The 15,883-nt window shown below is 48.3% G+C and overlaps 5 protein-coding genes across 6 annotated transcripts; 3 read left to right on the top strand and 2 right to left on the bottom strand.

The window, feature by feature from the left end:
• Positions 1 to 24: 24 nt before the first annotated feature.
• E1B28_004569 (uncharacterized protein) lies at positions 25 to 1,920 on the top strand. The gene is made up of 5 exons (XM_043149066.1): positions 25 to 768; positions 815 to 992; positions 1,044 to 1,172; positions 1,226 to 1,405; positions 1,469 to 1,920. Exons 1-5 carry the CDS (start codon positions 48 to 50, stop codon positions 1,839 to 1,841), a joined length of 1,581 nt encoding a protein of 526 aa, XP_043013668.1. The 5' UTR covers positions 25 to 47; the 3' UTR covers positions 1,842 to 1,920.
• A 387-nt stretch (positions 1,921 to 2,307) lies between these two features.
• Positions 2,308 to 5,211, bottom strand: ERB1 (Ribosome biogenesis protein erb1). The gene is made up of 8 exons (XM_043149065.1): positions 5,172 to 5,211; positions 4,673 to 5,113; positions 4,475 to 4,623; positions 4,193 to 4,418; positions 3,497 to 4,143; positions 3,197 to 3,444; positions 3,008 to 3,141; positions 2,308 to 2,955 (listed from the first exon to the last, which is right to left on the bottom strand). The coding sequence occupies exons 2-8, from the start codon at positions 5,054 to 5,056 to the stop codon at positions 2,443 to 2,445; spliced, it is 2,301 nt and encodes a 766-aa protein (XP_043013667.1). The 5' UTR covers positions 5,057 to 5,113; positions 5,172 to 5,211; the 3' UTR covers positions 2,308 to 2,442.
• Positions 5,190 to 7,248, top strand: E1B28_004567 (uncharacterized protein). Of its 2 annotated transcripts, XM_043149063.1 has the most exons (10): positions 5,190 to 5,251; positions 5,310 to 5,564; positions 5,620 to 5,818; positions 5,871 to 5,965; positions 6,023 to 6,129; positions 6,183 to 6,334; positions 6,393 to 6,510; positions 6,564 to 6,740; positions 6,800 to 6,919; positions 6,980 to 7,248. In XM_043149063.1, the coding sequence occupies exons 1-10, from the start codon at positions 5,233 to 5,235 to the stop codon at positions 7,016 to 7,018; spliced, it is 1,281 nt and encodes a 426-aa protein (XP_043013665.1). In that variant the 5' UTR covers positions 5,190 to 5,232; the 3' UTR covers positions 7,019 to 7,248. The 2 variants fall into 2 exon arrangements, with proteins under 2 accessions (XP_043013665.1, XP_043013666.1); XM_043149064.1 differs by having other exon boundaries at positions 5,310 to 5,818.
• A 223-nt stretch (positions 7,249 to 7,471) lies between these two features.
• E1B28_004566 (uncharacterized protein) lies at positions 7,472 to 13,412 on the top strand. The gene is made up of 20 exons (XM_043149062.1): positions 7,472 to 8,685; positions 8,745 to 8,821; positions 8,882 to 9,217; positions 9,278 to 9,408; positions 9,465 to 9,607; positions 9,670 to 10,130; positions 10,187 to 10,304; positions 10,354 to 10,425; positions 10,476 to 10,690; positions 10,752 to 11,064; positions 11,127 to 11,236; positions 11,289 to 11,552; positions 11,614 to 11,725; positions 11,781 to 12,034; positions 12,095 to 12,294; positions 12,347 to 12,616; positions 12,676 to 12,750; positions 12,804 to 12,979; positions 13,044 to 13,152; positions 13,227 to 13,412. Exons 1-19 carry the CDS (start codon positions 7,487 to 7,489, stop codon positions 13,084 to 13,086), a joined length of 4,569 nt encoding a protein of 1,522 aa, XP_043013664.1. The 5' UTR covers positions 7,472 to 7,486; the 3' UTR covers positions 13,087 to 13,152; positions 13,227 to 13,412.
• Positions 13,413 to 13,770: 358 nt separating this feature from the next.
• Positions 13,771 to 15,872, bottom strand: E1B28_004565 (uncharacterized protein). The gene is made up of 10 exons (XM_043149061.1): positions 15,803 to 15,872; positions 15,370 to 15,733; positions 15,214 to 15,319; positions 15,140 to 15,149; positions 15,032 to 15,081; positions 14,801 to 14,969; positions 14,549 to 14,741; positions 14,380 to 14,498; positions 14,210 to 14,326; positions 13,771 to 14,149 (listed from the first exon to the last, which is right to left on the bottom strand). The coding sequence occupies exons 2-10, from the start codon at positions 15,579 to 15,581 to the stop codon at positions 13,875 to 13,877; spliced, it is 1,251 nt and encodes a 416-aa protein (XP_043013663.1). The 5' UTR covers positions 15,582 to 15,733; positions 15,803 to 15,872; the 3' UTR covers positions 13,771 to 13,874.
• Positions 15,873 to 15,883: the final 11 nt, after the last annotated feature.

Raw genomic sequence — 15,883 nt, 5'->3', positions numbered from 1 at the left:
GTATCCGCGTTCACTTGCCTGCACTTGGAATCCAACCTCCACCTCAAATGATACGACGCGCCTGGAAGCCTGTGGGTGCATCTGTAGCGACAGCTGGAACGGCTTATTACTTCTATACTTCCTCAACGCGTCAGACGTTCGAGATACCAGTCAAGGTGACTGGAGCAGATGGCAAACCAGTAGTAATCAACAAGCAACTGCCCCTTCTCCCTATGCGGACTCTCGATGAACGTCTCAATCAAAATGCGACATCAGAGACGGTTCATAGACCAAACGGCATTACCTGGCACTATTCAACTGCATCACTACCCTCGAATAATCCCATCGAGGACGCCAGTTCGCACCAAATCATCCAACGAGACCCAGATCCCGAAGGAAAGGTTACTGGCGACTATCTCTTCCTCGCTGTCTTTGACGGGCACCGTGGACCTGAAACGTCTCAGTTGCTATCTCGCGTCCTGATCAAGGCTGTGGCTCTTGAGCTTTCGCAACTCGTATCCGACGTTGAACAACCAAACCGCGGGGTAATTCAGAATCTTACATCTCTCCTTTGGCCGAAATCAACCTCTACCCCTCCACAATCCATAAACTATAACCAGAAAGTATCCGTTGCCATTGAGAAGGCATTCACAAGGCTGGATTGGAGTCTTCTGAACGCCCCATTAGGCCTCCTGAAGGAGGCAATACAATCTCAGCAAAAGAAGGATCAGGTACCGGACCTAAGCAATCATCCGATGGCGTTAAAGACTATGCTACCAGCATTATCAGGTAACTTTTGTCCCCCTCTTATGGTATATATCTTCACATTTTCCAGGTAGTTGTGCTCTGATGGCCATTTTCGACACGGCTCATAATGACCTGTACGTTGCTTGCGCCGGGGACAGTCGAGCTGTGTCTGGGGCTTGGGAACAAGGAGCTGACAGAAAAGGTATATGGTCAGTTGATGTATTGAGCGAAGACCAAACTGGGCGAAATCCCAACGAGGCTCGACGGTTCGTGGTGTGTTTTTGTTACAATCAAATATCCTGAGATTGTATTGATAGTATAATCTCGGAACATCCAAAAGAGGAGGCACCAGATGTCATCCGGAATGGCCGTATCTTGGGTGGGTTGGAGCCTTCCAGAGCTTTTGGCGATGGCCGGTATAAGTGGCCTGCTGAGATTCAAGAAGTGTGAGACAGTACTTAAGGTATCTTTATCAGTATCACTCACCATTCCGCGGTAGCTTGAACCAAGTTTTCATGGTCGGGAACGACATGCCGTTAAGGAAAGCGCCTACGACACTCAAAACCCCTCCGTACGTGACCGCCCGGCCAGTCATTAGCCACCGGAAGTTATCATTCGAGAACCCGCCTTCAAGGCGGTTCATTGTGATTGCCACAGACGGGTTATGGGATGCTTTAAGGCGCGTGACCTTGTTTGATGCTCCTCAACTCTCGTGGCTGATCGTAACTTAACCGTTCTACAGTTCGCAAGAGGTGGTAAGCCTCGTAGGAGGGTTTCTTTCTGGACTTCGGGGGAACATTCGCAAGTGTGATTTACCCTCCTTGGTCCCAACAGTGACTGGGAATCCTGGTATTGATGGAAAGGAAAAGCGAACAAAAGCGGACGACGGGACTTGGGCATTCGTCGACGACAATATCAGTGCTCATCTTATACGGAATGCTCTCGGCGGTGGGGACGAATTTGCTTTGAGGAGATTGTTGAGCATACCTGCTCCGTACTCCAGAAGATATCGAGATGATATCACGGTCACGGTGGTGTGGTGGGAGAATGAACAGACAGAAAACGTACGATCGACCACGGTGAATATCAGTCCTACTGTCAAGTCCAAACTGTGAGGAATGACGGAGTGGTACGATGTATATACGATGTAGTACCAACTTGGAGCAACATGTCTAGGCCTGGGTTCAGGGAGCACAAAAACATCGTAACGCGCGTGTTTTATGTCGAGAGTGTACGTCGTGGTACGGCAATCTCAAATCTCATCGTGAATTGTCGGGTTGGTACTAGTAGGCCTAGGGACAGCGCCCGCATTCGGAGGTCGGGGTGGGCAGACTTACCCTCGAGGTGACGGAAGCCGACACCGCCCTTATCTTCAAGAGGACCACTTGCGATAATGTTGTATTCTTCCAGAGAACTCCAGTTAGCCATTGTCAAGCGAGAAAGAGTGCTCCCCGTCTGAAGTTACGAGACTCGGCGAACCAAGGATTTTGACTGGTCGGGGTGTGAACTAAGTCTGTTCAGCCAGATGGATTCCAAGAACGATCGTCCCTTCAACTGACATTCAAGACACTTCGGTTTGAACATGGGAACTAAAAGAACATAACTGCGCGTCTTCACCGGCTGCACCCATCGACCCTCAGATGCAGACTTCAATGTTCATACAGAAGTTTTCCACCTGACGGGAACAGATGAAAATCGGTGCTCTCTATTGAAGCACTAGCTACACCACACGTTGATACCTCCATCTGCACCTGCGCTAACCAGCCACGGATGTTTGCTGCACCATTTTACTTGAAGAACACCAAGGCCGTTAGCGACACCATGCCCACGAAGTATTTTTAGAGGGACTATAAGCGGGTCTGTCATTAGATCGTTGTATACCCTTGCATGAAACACTTGTATGGTTCCGTCGTCCGAAGATGACGCGAAGAGTGGATAGATTGGGTGGAACTGTAACGATCTGATGGCGCGTGAGTGGTATCTGTAAAGCCAGAAAGATGATTGATTGTTCGTGCCACAGAGGAAGAATACGGAGACGCACCGCAGGATCTTGTATGGTTTGTCGCTAAGCTCCAAATCAAACCAACACAATTTCCGATCATAGCCCCCCACAATCAGATGGTCTCCGGATGGGTGCACGTCCATGGAGGAGATCCATTTGATCCCCGGTATCAGGGTTTTCAGCAGTTTTTGCTCAGAAAGGTTATACATTCGGACATATTGTTGTGTCTATCATTTTATTAATGTTCTGGTGACACAGTGCGCATTCATAACCACTTACCGCCACGAAAAAGTGAGGCTTTAGCGGATGGAATAGTACTAGCTGCACATTGCCTTTGACCTTCTTGAATGGTGCCTGAGAGTGTCGTCTAGATATTTGATGGATCCAGACTCCACCCTGGCTGCCGCCTGTACCTACGAGAAGATGTTAACTGAGATTTCTCAAAGCTGATATTGAAGCAACACTTGCAGACACTAGCCATATAGTCGCCTTTTCGGTGCCAGGCTACGTGATTCGGTAAGCCAGAACCGGATGGTAAACGTATAGTAAGAAGAGGTGTCTCGTCCGTCCAGCTGTTAGAAACGGGGGTGGACCATTTGACCGGTGAAGGTGTTTCAGGAGTCGGAGGCAGATTGGTAGGGGCGAGAGTTTCTAGAGTGGCCTGGTAAACGGTTTGGGGAAGATTGGGCGGGACAAGACAATGCAGCGCGTCTTCGCTGTGATCACGATTCATGTCAGATTGACGCAGCAGAAACGTAGGAGTCTTACCTGCCGACTACGAAGTAGTTCGCATCGTTCCTTGGACACCATTGAATTGCCCCAATCTTGCCTCCGAATTTCCAGCGCTTCACCTCTCTCCCCACGATTATCTCCCAAAGGGACACCGTGCCCTTTTCATCACCACTGACGACCCAAGCTCCATCGGGGCTGACACTGATACATCGAGCAAGATCTGGATGCTGGAATCTCAGGGATCTATAAGTTGGGAAAGGTTTAAGGCTGTTGGGGCTGGGAAGCTTCGGGATTAAGGATTCAGGATCGATGTTGAGCTTCACCCTTTGTACACGAGGTGCCATATACAGATCCAATTGGCGATTGAATCTCTCTTTTATGAAACGATCATATCCTGGTACGAGGCGAAGCGATGGATATTTATGGGGAAGATAATCACGCTCTCTGTCTTCAGGTTCCATTTCCTCCCATTTCCTTCGCTCTTCTGCTGTAGGTAGGTATTCTTCTGGGGGGTTATAGGACTCTGCGTTTGTGGGAAGGGCGGGTTTTGGTGCGGGTAAAGGAGGTGCATACGAAGCAGAGGTTTCGGACCAAATGGCGTAAAATTGTGGTCGAGCGGTGGCGGTCTTGGGTTTGTTGGGCACGATGCGACCTTGTCTAATTGCGCGTACAATTTTCATAACCTGGATGAAATTATAAGCGTTCGAACTTCGACCTCGTCCAACGGTATACCTTCTTCTTCTCCCATTTACTGGGAATCCACCTTCGTTTGGGCTCCGGTGCTGCTGATAACGGCATCACTTCTTCCTTCCCTTTACCAGTGAACCATTCTGTTGTCGGTTCATATGGGTCATATTCAGCATCGGGGACTTCATTTTCATATAATCGGCGGATAAGGTCGAGTTCCTCGCTTGTGAGCGGTTTATCGGACTGCGTGTTTTTGTCGAACGCGGAAGTCCTGTTCGTTCAGGACGAACATAAATGAGAAGTGGAGAGAAATGTAACGACACTTACCACGCAGTGGGATCTTCAACAGTCTCGAGAAACTTGTCAAGCTCGTCCCCTCGCGCTGGTTTGAGGACACTCTTGCCATCCATGTCGTAGCCGACATGCGGCAAGTCGTCGTACCAGTGCATTGGTATATTGCCTACACGATTGGGAGCCTACGACCGAAATTTTAGCACAAAATATACATACCAAGAATAGACTTACATCTTCTGTCGATGAATCAGAGTCATAATCTGGCTCTATCTCGGGAAATACACGCTTTGGTTGACCGGTAATGTCAGAAATGATGTCTTTTGCTTGAGGAAAGACGTGGTGGTTTTCGATGTCCGTGTCTTGCGAGTCTTCTTCCTCGTCATCGTTCCTGTCCTCTTCTCCTTCGATATCTTCAAACTCGCTGTCTTCTTCATCGCTCTCTACATCAATCCCAGGAAAATTCTCATATTCGCCATCATATAATCCATCATCTCCTTCATCCCCCTCTTCTTCGCTCAACATTTCTATGTCCACCGCATCCTTGAAGGTACTTGTGTTATCGTCATCATAATGGCTTTGTTTCCGCTTTTTCGTGAGTTGTGCGTCTGCAACCATCGAAGTCTAGAATGAGAATCCAAGCTCAGCCGAAAAGTTGGGACGCTGTTGAAAGATCTGGAGGGACCAATGTCAATCCCAAAGGTTCACAAAAAAAATTGGAACACAAACTAACGTCAACAACACGGTCAGTACGCGCCTTCGCCTCAACGACGTCAACCGTTATCGTCTTAATCATGGTTACCTACGGTGGAGGTTTGTCATCATTTTCATTGTATTTTCGTTTGTTCTCATCCTTCTGCCGTTCACTCAGATGAAGTTTCAGCATTGGTCCTTGATATCGGTACTTCCTCGGTTCGAGCTGGTTACGCAGGGGATGATAGCCCAAAAGCCATAATTCCGACACAATATGGATTTATCCCGCCGAGCAGTGATCAAGATGTGGATATGGGCGACAACTCAGACAGCACAGAAAAGCCTAAGGGTGCTAGAAGTTTTATTGGAGAAGCAGGTCCCTCGTTATTCCGACCGGGAATGCAGATTGGAAACCCGATGAGCGACACGCTCAGTCAGTCTTATCTACCCGTCTCGTTCCTAACGATCGTAATTGCAATTCTTTCTAGTCCAGGACTTTGGCCCTATTCCAGCGCTAGTCCGACATGTGCTACAGGATTCAATGCGAGTCAATCCCAGCGAACACCCGATTTTGGTTACGGAACCTGCATGGAATACACCCGAAAATCGGGAAAGAATGGCGGAAATCATGTTTGAGGAGTTTCAAGTCCCAGCATTTTATATAGCGAATACTGGCGTGCTGAATACGTGGGCCCGTTGCTATTCTGTCGCTGTATCATTCACCAACATTAACTACTAGATTTGCCGCTGGAAAAGGTTCCGCGCTTGTCGTTGATGTTGGCCAGTCAGTTGCTAGTGTCATACCGGTCGTCGATGGCTTTGTATTGCGAAAAGGTGGACATGACGCCTTTCACTTCCATTCAAGCTGCTGACTACTTGACGTCCTCCCAGGTGTAGCATATTCCAATCTACCAAAACTTGTGGCTGCGCATGCAAGACACATTCTACTGGGAAACAATATAGACCTTATACCCCACCAACTCATTGCCAGTAAAACTGTCAGTTCATTTTTTCCCGGTCCTACAGAAATGTTTCATGCCTATTCACACAGCCTGTTGAACCCAATATGCCCCCTCAATATGCCGTTCGTGAAGACAAAATACCTGGGGTTACTGATAGTTGGCGGCAGTGGTATGAAGATCGAGCGGTTGAGGAATGGACCCAGAACATGGGCGGAATTCTTGAACAAGGATGGAACGACCAGTGCGTAATTTGCTAATTTGTCAATCAAAGTAATCATATTCTCTCCTTCGTTACCTAGGTTAGCTATCCAACGTCCAGCAAGGCAATACGAGTTCCCTACTGGTTTCAACACATTTTTCGGTCCCGATAGATTCCACGTAGGAGAGCTTTTTTTCTTCCACAAACCCAACTTGGTCGTAAGCAGGCTTTTCTCCTGACCGCCCGTTGAACACTAACACAGCACCAATAGGCGTCGAACTCATCGTTACCGAGACACATTCCGGCTTTGATTAGCGACTCTCTACGCGCCTGCGATATCGAACTGCGACAAGTGCTTATGGGTAATGTAGTTGTGACTGGTGGTGGAACTCTTTTCAGCGGTTTTACAGACAGGCTCCACAATGAGCTCGTCCGATCTTTCCCCCATGTAAAGCGCTCCTTGCCTGATATCTGGTACCACACTGATATTTTCCTCCTACTCGAAAGGTGAAAATCCACGCACCCGGAAATCCGGTTGAACGTCGGTACGGGGCATGGCTGGGAGGAAGTATCTTGGCGAGTTTGGGAACGTTCCATCAACTTTGGATCAGCAAAGAAGAGTGGATGGTGAGTCTCAAGCCATTGAAAATACTCGTCCAAGTCTAACCAGCAACTGCGTTTGTTCAGGAACATGGGAAAGGAATTGTTGCACAGAGATGCAAATAATTAAAGGACGGTTCATTTGTTGTATCTCTATGTCCCTGTACCACAAACATTCTGTGAGACCACTCCATTTCGGAAGTAGAGACTGGCAGTAGGCCTTGGTGCGTACCACTATTCACTGTCTCCACATCGGGCCTCGGCGGTGTTCGTCGAGTCATGGTGTACATACCTTGTCCTTTACCTTCCTCGTCACTGTATATGATTGTTGCTGAGATACGGATACATTGTCTTCTACTTACTAATATGACTGATCATGAATGATGAGAGTGAAGGTAATACTTAAACGGTGTACGTAGCATGCTCAGCTGGTAATACTTACCCAAGTTATGCTGGGGGGGGGCGGTAGGACAAGTGGCTCCCAAGTTCCAACGAACTTCATTGGATAATCATGTTTCGAGATTTGGAAACTCTCGGTCCCACGGGTCAGAGCGCGGTCGCGTGCAGGGTGCATGACGTAACTCCGGTCGAACGATGACAGTCACTAACGTCGACGACGAGCTCCAAGCCGCCAAGAACGACGCTGGGCGTGCTCCTACAATGTTTGCCAACACGCCGCGCTGCGCAATGCGAGACTCTTGTGGAAAGAAAGGTGGAATATTCGGTCGGGATCTCCCTTGTCCCTATGATGGGCAGCCTGTCCAGCCGACTTCAAGGGAGCTCGACCTCTTGAACTCCATATGTCCCTCTCTTTCTCATCCAGAATCACCCGGGACATGTTGCTCGGAATCACAACTAGTCGAACTATCCTCCAATTTCGCCCAGGTTGACCCCATTTTCGGTCCCTGTCCAGCTTGTCGCAATAATTTTCGTACATTCTTCTGCGAATTCACCTGTTCGCCCTATCAAGCCCAATTTGTCAACATTACATCAACTCAGGAAACCTCTACGGGACAACAAGGGGTGGAATCGTTAGATTTCTATGTCGGAGAACGGTTCAAGAACGGTTTCTGGAATAGCTGTAAAGATGTAAAGCTTGGATCTGCCAGTGAATTCGTGATGGATATCATATTCGGAGGTGTGGAGGATGCCGGGGGTTTCCTCAAGTATTTAGGGGATGAGAGGGATATGGGGAGTCCATTCCAGGTAAATTTCCCGGAGTCACCAGACACGAATCCATCGTCCATGCAACCGCTGGACACACCACCCCGCTCCTGCTCAGACCTCTCAGACCTCTCGAGTCGATGTACATGCATTGACTGTGCGTCTATCTGTCCTGCTTTGCCGGCCATCCCACCCCCTTCACACTGCATCATCGGATATCCCAATATCTTTGGTCGCACATTGCCCATATCTTGTTTATCATTTTCACTGGTTTTGTCGTACATTCTCATAGCTGTCATTGGACTTGCTGTTGGCTTCCTTCTCCACCGGCGACGACGCAAACAAAAATTGTCGTTAGGCCTTTCGTTTGACCATACCCATTCCAACGCCACTACAACGTCCCCAACAGCTGGCCGCACCGGTCACGGATTGTTAGGCGCTGCTTCACTTGCGCACGAAGATTCGAGTGGCCGTCGTATACACATTGACGATCCTTCCCCTACTTCGAACACGCCTCTCAACAACCTTTCATCAGTCGCCCACGCCGCGCCACATCTTCTTGACCCACTTACATCATCTCAACCTCGCGGTCACCGGTTAAGCAGCTTTTTGAGACGGACATTCTATAGGTTGGTGTTCTCCCGTTTCCGAGAAGTCAAGTTAACCCAACGCGCTCTCTTCTTTCAAGGCTAGGTCTTTTATGTGCCTCTTCCCCGCTCCTTGTGTTCATCGTCGGGAGCGTTGTGATGGGAGTCTTGAATGGAGGTGAGAATCTCACTCGTCGATTCCTTCGTTATTCGCTCAAATGGCCTCCGTCCTATCTAGTCGGCTGGAAGTTCTTCACAGTCGAAACATCTCCCGTGCGGTTATGGGTCGGTCCCGGCAGTGAGAGTAGAATACAGAAGGAAATGTTTGATGAGTGGTTTGGACCGTTCTATAGAGTCGAGCAGGTGTTCGTGACGTCAGCTCTATCCACCTCTTCCCCTTCACCTGTTCTCTCTTATTCTCATCTCAAATATTGGTTCGGCGTCGAAGAAGATATCCGCTCGTTGAAATCTCGGCCTAATGGATATACTCTTGAGGATGTGTGCTTCAAGCCCACTGGGGATGCGTGTGTGGTTCAGAGTATCAGTGCTTGGTTTCCGGGTGGCCTTTTGGACAGTGAGCTCTCCTAATCCTTTACACTGCTCATTGTATGTGTGCACTCAGATCGACACGTAGAAGACGAATGGGAACAACGGGTTCTTGAATGCTCAGTCTACCCGACCAATTGTCTGCCCGATTTTGGCCAACCTCTCAAGGCTGTTAATGTTTTAGGTGGGATACCCAACAAAGAGGAGGGGCGAAGAGACGTATGTTGTTTCTCCTCCGACTCCCCCAAATGACTCGAGTCACCCCTTGCATGCAGGTCCTCAATTCTGAAGCCATGGTTATCACATACGTAGTAAATGACTCATTAGATCCTGAAGTGCAGGGGCGGGCAGAGGAATGGGAAAGAACTCTGAGAGCTTACCTCGTGGATCTCTCCGAACGGATCATAAGTGAAACAAGGTAAATTAAAATTATCATGATCCCGCTTCCCTCACTTGCATTGATTATCCGCGCCCTTTCAGCTACCATAAAGGGGAAGGCAGATTTGAGGAACGAGAGGATCCAGGACTTCAAATTTCTTGGTCTACAGGCGTTTCACTTGAAGAGGAAATCAATAAATCGACGAATATGGATGTCCGAATTGTGGTTGGGAGCTACCTCGCGATGTTTGTTTATGTCGCTATTGCTTTGGGTAACAATGGCGTTGGGAACACGCATCGAAAACGGAGAGGCTCAAATTCTCCGTTCGGTCGAATCAGGGCGTTATTGAGTCTAGGCTCTGCTGGCCTTAGCGATACTAGGTCGAATCAGAGCACAGCTGCTCCGGGAGTCCGTGTATCATCACTTTCGACTCTGCGATCTGTTGTCGTGAATTCAAAAGTGATGTTGGGATTGTTTGGCATTGCGTTGGTGATCATAAGCGTGAGCACGAGTGTAGCTTTCTTTAGTTTATGTGGTGTTAGGGTCACGTTAATCATTGCCGGTAAGCATCCTCTCCTTCCAACAAAAAGGCCAACTAGCGATTAAATTCCCTTCTAGAGGTCATTCCGTTTTTGGTGTTGGCTGTCGGAGTGGACAATGTCTTTATACTGGTAAACGAATTGGATCGGCAGAATACCTTGCATGGACCTGGAGCATTAGTCGCCTACCACTCAAAGTGAGCAACTCGAGCGTAAGTTGGGTCCTGATACTCAACGGTCCGCTAGTCCGTTCCCATCCTCTAGGCACCCCTCCCAATACTCCATAAGACCAATGAGTCCTACTGGCAGCACGGGAAGGTATGACCCATATCATTTGTTGACAGTTTTCGAGAAGCTGAAGATATTAGATATCCCTCCACTGACGGAGAACACGAAGATACAGCCTCCATGCCTCTCCTCCTGACTCCGGAAGAGCGCGTTGCTCGCACACTCGCTAAAATGGGCCCCTCGATCCTTTTATCGACTATCACAGAAACCACGGCATTCTTGCTGGGTGCTTTGGTACCCATGCCGGCGGTGAAGAATTTTGCATTATATGCGGGTGGTAGTGTGTTAATCAATGGTAAGAATTACCATCGCACAAAATTACCGTTCGAAATGAGTCATTCGACACCTTTATCCAGGTTTCCTCCAAGTAACTGTCCTTGTTAGCGGCCTCGTTCTTGACCTTCGTCGCACTGAGGCCAATCGCGTCGACTGCGTCCCTTGTCTGACACTCTCAGGACGTATTCAACTCCCTCCAGACTCGGATGACGCTCAGGCTCCGAATCCAGGGCAGGGATTATCCGGCCCTTATGTTGGAAGTGGATATACCCCTCCAGCGAAGGGTGAAAACATGTTGACTCGATTTATTCGGAGACATTATGCACCGTGGCTATTGAGGCCGTGGGTAAAGGGTGGGGTTTTAGTGGTTTTCGGAGGTATTTGGATACTAAGGCGGGTTTCCATATTCGCTTTCTTGAAGGCACTCTCACATGCAGTACTGACCTGTTTTGCAGCATAATATCGATCCAGTCCCTCAAATTGGGACTGGACCAGAGACTGGCACTGCCCAGTGACTCGTACCTTGTGAATTACTTCAATGCTGTCGATGACCTGTTGGAAGTCGGTAAGTCTGTTGGTCTTCGCGTTCAGACTTTGAGTAACGTGATATCTTTTAGGCCCGCCGGTTTATTTTGTTACTCACTCCGTGGACGTCACAAAGCGATCCGGTCAACAGGCCCTTTGCGGGAGGTTCACTACTTGCGAGGAGTTCTCTGTTGCAAACGTACTTGAGGTTGAAAGAAGGCGTGAAAAGGAGGGCAGCGGCCCTTGGGACCGGTCTTTCATTGCTGAACCGACAGCGAGTTGGATAGATGACTTCCTTGGCTGGTTGAATCCGGATCAGGAAAGTTGTTGTAGAGTCATGAAGAGTGATCCGACAGGTCGAATTTCCCTACCTCTGCTTATTCCTCGTTCGTCTGACCACTTCTGATCCTGTATTAGTCTTCTGTACCCCACAAGACCGTGCTTCCCGATGCCAGCCGTGCTTCAAGGATAGGCACCCCGGATGGAATATCACTATGAAGGGGATGCCAGAAGGTGAAGAGTTTATGCGGTACGGAGAATTTGCTATGCGACGAGCCTCTAAACTAATACGTTGTATCGCATAGATATTTACGTCACTGGCTTCAAAGTCCCACCAACGAAGAGTGTCCTTTGGCAGGAAAAGCATCATTTGGAACCGCATTGGCGCTCTCTGGTAGTGACACGAGTGATCTGATGGCTCCAGACTCTCCCGGAACGGTTATTGCCTCGCATCTCCGAACTTTCCACACGCCTTTGAGATCTCAGGAGGATTTCATTGACTCCTTCGAAGCTGCCCACAGAATAGCTGGAGAGATCGAAAAGTCTCTGACAGACGCTGGTATGCCTCTTCACGCCGTGTCAGTTTATGAATAGTGAGTTGCTGATGGAAAATATCAAGGCCACCAAATTAGTGTTTTCCCGTACTCGTTGCACTACGTGTTCTTCGACCAATATACCCATATCATTGGCATGACACAGACTGTGCTGGGACTTGGGTTGGGAAGTGTGTTAGTTATCACTTCTGTTTTATTGGGAAGTTTGAGGGTGGGGCTTATCGTGAGTGGCGTTGTCGGGGGTGTTGTGTGTGTCGTACTTGGGGTGCGTTGGTTTTTCTCGTATGTTTATAGTCAAACAGTAATTTCGTGTCCAGGTAATGTCGGTCTGGGATGTCAGGCTCAATGCCATATCGCTCGTGAATTTGAGCATCTGTTTGGGAATAGGGGTGGAGTTTTGCGTGCATGTCGCTCGGGCGTATGTTAATCCTGGCGGAGGCTATGGGGTTGGTGGTGATGGAGCTTGGGGTGGAGACCAAGGTCAGGCATACGACACGATGGAGCTTGATCGCGAAGAACTTGAGAAGAATGCACAGAAAGAAAGAGATGAGAGGATGTGGATGGCTCTGGTTGACGTTGGGCCCTCGGTGAGTTATCATACTCTTTCGGGGACGTTTATGAGTTTATGAACGTTGTCCCTTTCCAGGTTCTATCTGGAATTACCTTCACTAAACTAATTGGAATGAGTGTCCTTGGACTCACCCGTTCGAAGTTGCTCGAGGTTTGTTTTTTGCAGATTCGATTTGTATCAAATGCCTTACAGTACAACGCCAGATCTATTACTTCCGCACTTGGTTAACTCTTATTATTTCCGGTGCTCTGCACGGTCTGGTTTTACTCCCAGTTGTGCTGAGTTGGGCGGGAGGAAAGGGTATACCTCTCCAAGGGCAAGAAGCGGACGAGGAATGGATGGTCCGGGTGATGCATGGGGAGGGTGGATACGAGTACCAGTGAGTGTGGCATTACTTCGTTGATGATCGAAGATGTGCTGAGTATATTTTGTGTCCCTGTTAGGCCCTTCATGGCGGATGATGACAGCAGTGTCAGGAGCGATTAGAGCCCTACTACTGGAGTTTCATACAGCATCCACGCTTCTCAATCTCCGTCATTATGCATGTTTTATGTAAGTTGTCTAGAAAGTTGAATACTTGTGCATAGAATCCGTTCCTTACACTTCGGCATCTGCACGGTAAACAGTGTTATTATCGAGACTTCACACATGTTGGTAAGTATACGGAGATACTATCAATCGTGGTCAGTGTATCCTGCAGCTGTCAACAGAAAAGTACGCCAAATGGAGTTTGTCTGCCTTGGAAGGGAAATCCCGGAAGATTTCGAGCCACTCTTCCAACGGCATTCTTACAATAAGTAACAATAAAAACAGAACATCGAGATTCAACGATCATCTGATTGTCAGTTGCTTTAAAACGTTCACCACATCGTTGGGACACGGTTCCGCGACCCATAAACCCAACTGGAATTGCACCCCGAATCTCGTCTTATTACGACGCTGAAACCGCCGAAGGTGCATAGACAGGCTATAAAAGCAAAAATTCAATTCGTTGAAGTTCCTGAGGAATCGGGAAGGCGTACACAGACTTTCATTCATTCAGCAAGGTAACTGAACACGAGCGCCGCTCAGGAAAACGAAATCTCACGATGCCAGAGCTGTGAGAGATTACTGTTGTCTTCAGATCAGGCTTCCCTCTTCATACATTTTTCCTGCTGTCGACTTCTTCGCTTCAGGTATCAGGCGCAACAGAATTATGGACCAAACCGCTAGAACAAACAGATTACATGGGTATGAACTGGTATGAATGATGCATCGAATGCACGTAATAGACTTTACGACAGTGTGAGTCGCTTCCGCAGGTTACGGAACTTCTTATTGACCTGCCCGAACATAGAACTGTTAGTCTTTCCAGCGGGGATGTCGTCGTATTTCTCCTCTGGATAATCGGTATATCCTGCAGCTTGTTCTTCTAAAGTTCCCTCGAAACCATAGAACTTGGTAAATTGTGTGGCTTCCGGATGTAAAGCCTTGCCATATTTGATTCTTTTTGCCAGATCTGGATGGCCAATGTGGAGGAAACCAAAAACGATAGCGTCGGCTTTCCCATCTGCGAACAGTGTTATATTAACGTCGACTGGAGGCAATAGAAAAACTAAACCATTCTCACCTGCAATGAATTGTGCACCTTCATCCGGAGAAACCCCACCGTTGATAAAGAAACGAGTGCTCTTGACGGACGGTCTGTATGATTCCACGACATCATGAGGTATTCCACGCTTTTGACCTGAGGGAGATTAAAGGTAAGACATGGATGGACAGACGTATACGAAAACTCGCCATCAAAAACAGGATCAGTCAGGTCGGAGTATCGCGCTACGCATATGTATGCCAGTTTGAGTTTGTCTACCTCAGAGAGGAAATGCCGGTAAGTCTCGAGAGTCTCTTCCAGCGGCATGCTTTAACGAGGTCAGTACCCAGCGACATTCAACGCTCAATTAGTGCTCACCCCATATCGTTGTAGCCACCAGTAGGAGAGATCTTGATGGCGACACGATTTGCTCCCCAGATTTCAATGAGTGCTTTTAGAGTCTCTAACCCAAACTTGCACCTATTCTCGACGCTACCGCCCCATTTGTCCGTGCGCTTGTTGGAGGTGCTGTCGAGGAACTGGTGGACAAGGTATCCGTTGGCACCATGCACTAGAGGTAAAAAGTAATTATGAGCGTTAAGATATTGAAGTGAAACGTATAAACTATACATTCGACGCCATCAAATCCAGCTTTCTTCGCATTTCTGGCGGCTTTTTTGAATAGTTCAATGAGTTTCAACGGGTCGTCAATTTCAGTCGGTGTAACATATCCAGGTCCTCCTTCGAGGAAGCGGAAGTTCCCGCCACGCGCTGCGATGGCTGAGGGTGCATAAACCGGCTACAGAAAGAAAAGACTCTAGTTTAGTGGGCATCGAATAATAGAACCAACGTCAGACACACCACACCGGCTTTCTTTTGCTCTGGAGCATCTGGGTGACTAACACGCCCAACTGAAATTTATCGAGTTTAATATAGTTGCTTCGAGTTCTCGGAGACAGGGAACCTTACGGTGCCAGAGCTGTGAGAGAGATGTGAGTCTCGACTTTATGGTCTAATTCGGGAATCTGTTAATAGCAACATACCTGACAGAACATCAAGCTACCCTCTTCATGGACAGCACTAGTAACCTTTTTCCACCCATTCACTTGTTCCTCGCTCCAGATCCCAGGCGCATAGGGCCATTCGGACCTGCACAAGTATAAGATGACGCGATGAGTAGTGCGAATACACAAGCGTACCCTTGAGGAGTAATCAAGGTTCCCTCTGTAAGAATAAGGCCAGCCCCTCCACGAGCACGTTGGCGGTAGTATTCCACGTTCAAAGAGTTGGGAACAGTATCCGGCAACGACCGATTGCGGGTTAAGGCAGACATGACCACTCTGTTCCTTAAGCTGAGGGATCCGAGTTTGAGAGGTTCGAATAGAGGTGCGAGAGTCGTACTTGAAGACATATTGCGCGAAGTTGGTGTTGCAACCGGAAAAGCTGGTGTGGGAAAGGTTGCAGTGAAGAAGGACGAGGATACCTACCAGTTTTTATACAGGACCCAGGCAGCTTGAATGATCCAACTCGAACCCGATCGTAAGGGAGGTATTCAGGTTGCACCTGTCAGCAAAGATAAAGTTTGTTGCCCCAATGCTCAATCACCCATATGGCCATTAATCATCTACTTACGGAGCCTGGACGTCGGTGGGAGAAAGAGGGTGAGAGTGGTAAGCTTTTGAATTACATTGCCGAATAACACTAACGGAGGTC

This window comes from Marasmius oreades, chromosome 2 (genome assembly GCF_018924745.1).
Source record: "Marasmius oreades isolate 03SP1 chromosome 2, whole genome shotgun sequence".
Lineage (NCBI taxonomy): Eukaryota > Fungi > Basidiomycota > Agaricomycetes > Agaricales > Marasmiaceae > Marasmius > Marasmius oreades.
The sequence above is the reverse complement of the archived record's forward strand: the minus strand, read 5'-3'. Positions and strand labels throughout refer to the sequence as shown.

Coding starts and splice junctions, on each gene's coding strand:
- E1B28_004565 (XM_043149061.1), bottom strand. CDS start 15,581: ATGTCTTCAAGTACGACTCTCGCACCTCTATTCGAACCTCTCAAACTC. Junction 14,742..14,800: donor TGGATTTGATGGCGTCGAAT/GTATAGTTTATA, acceptor TTTTACCTCTAG/TGCATGGTGCCAACGGATAC. Junction 14,327..14,379: donor GACTGATCCTGTTTTTGATG/GCGAGTTTTCGT, acceptor AATCTCCCTCAG/GTCAAAAGCGTGGAATACCT.
- E1B28_004567 (XM_043149063.1), top strand. Junction 5,565..5,619: donor CCCGATGAGCGACACGCTCA/GTCAGTCTTATC, acceptor AATTCTTTCTAG/TCCAGGACTTTGGCCCTATT. Junction 5,966..6,022: donor TGGCTTTGTATTGCGAAAAG/GTGGACATGACG, acceptor ACGTCCTCCCAG/GTGTAGCATATTCCAATCTA.
- ERB1 (XM_043149065.1), bottom strand. CDS start 5,056: ATGGTTGCAGACGCACAACTCACGAAAAAGCGGAAACAAAGCCATTAT. Junction 4,624..4,672: donor CTGATTCATCGACAGAAGAT/GTAAGTCTATTC, acceptor TTTCGGTCGTAG/GCTCCCAATCGTGTAGGCAA. Junction 3,142..3,196: donor CGACTATATGGCTAGTGTCT/GCAAGTGTTGCT, acceptor ATCTTCTCGTAG/GTACAGGCGGCAGCCAGGGT.
- E1B28_004569 (XM_043149066.1), top strand. CDS start 48: ATGATACGACGCGCCTGGAAGCCTGTGGGTGCATCTGTAGCGACAGCT. Junction 1,173..1,225: donor CCTGCTGAGATTCAAGAAGT/GTGAGACAGTAC, acceptor ATTCCGCGGTAG/CTTGAACCAAGTTTTCATGG. Junction 1,406..1,468: donor GGGTTATGGGATGCTTTAAG/GCGCGTGACCTT, acceptor ACCGTTCTACAG/TTCGCAAGAGGTGGTAAGCC.
- E1B28_004566 (XM_043149062.1), top strand. CDS start 7,487: ATGACAGTCACTAACGTCGACGACGAGCTCCAAGCCGCCAAGAACGAC. Junction 8,686..8,744: donor TTGAGACGGACATTCTATAG/GTTGGTGTTCTC, acceptor TCTTCTTTCAAG/GCTAGGTCTTTTATGTGCCT. Junction 9,218..9,277: donor TCCGGGTGGCCTTTTGGACA/GTGAGCTCTCCT, acceptor ATCGACACGTAG/AAGACGAATGGGAACAACGG.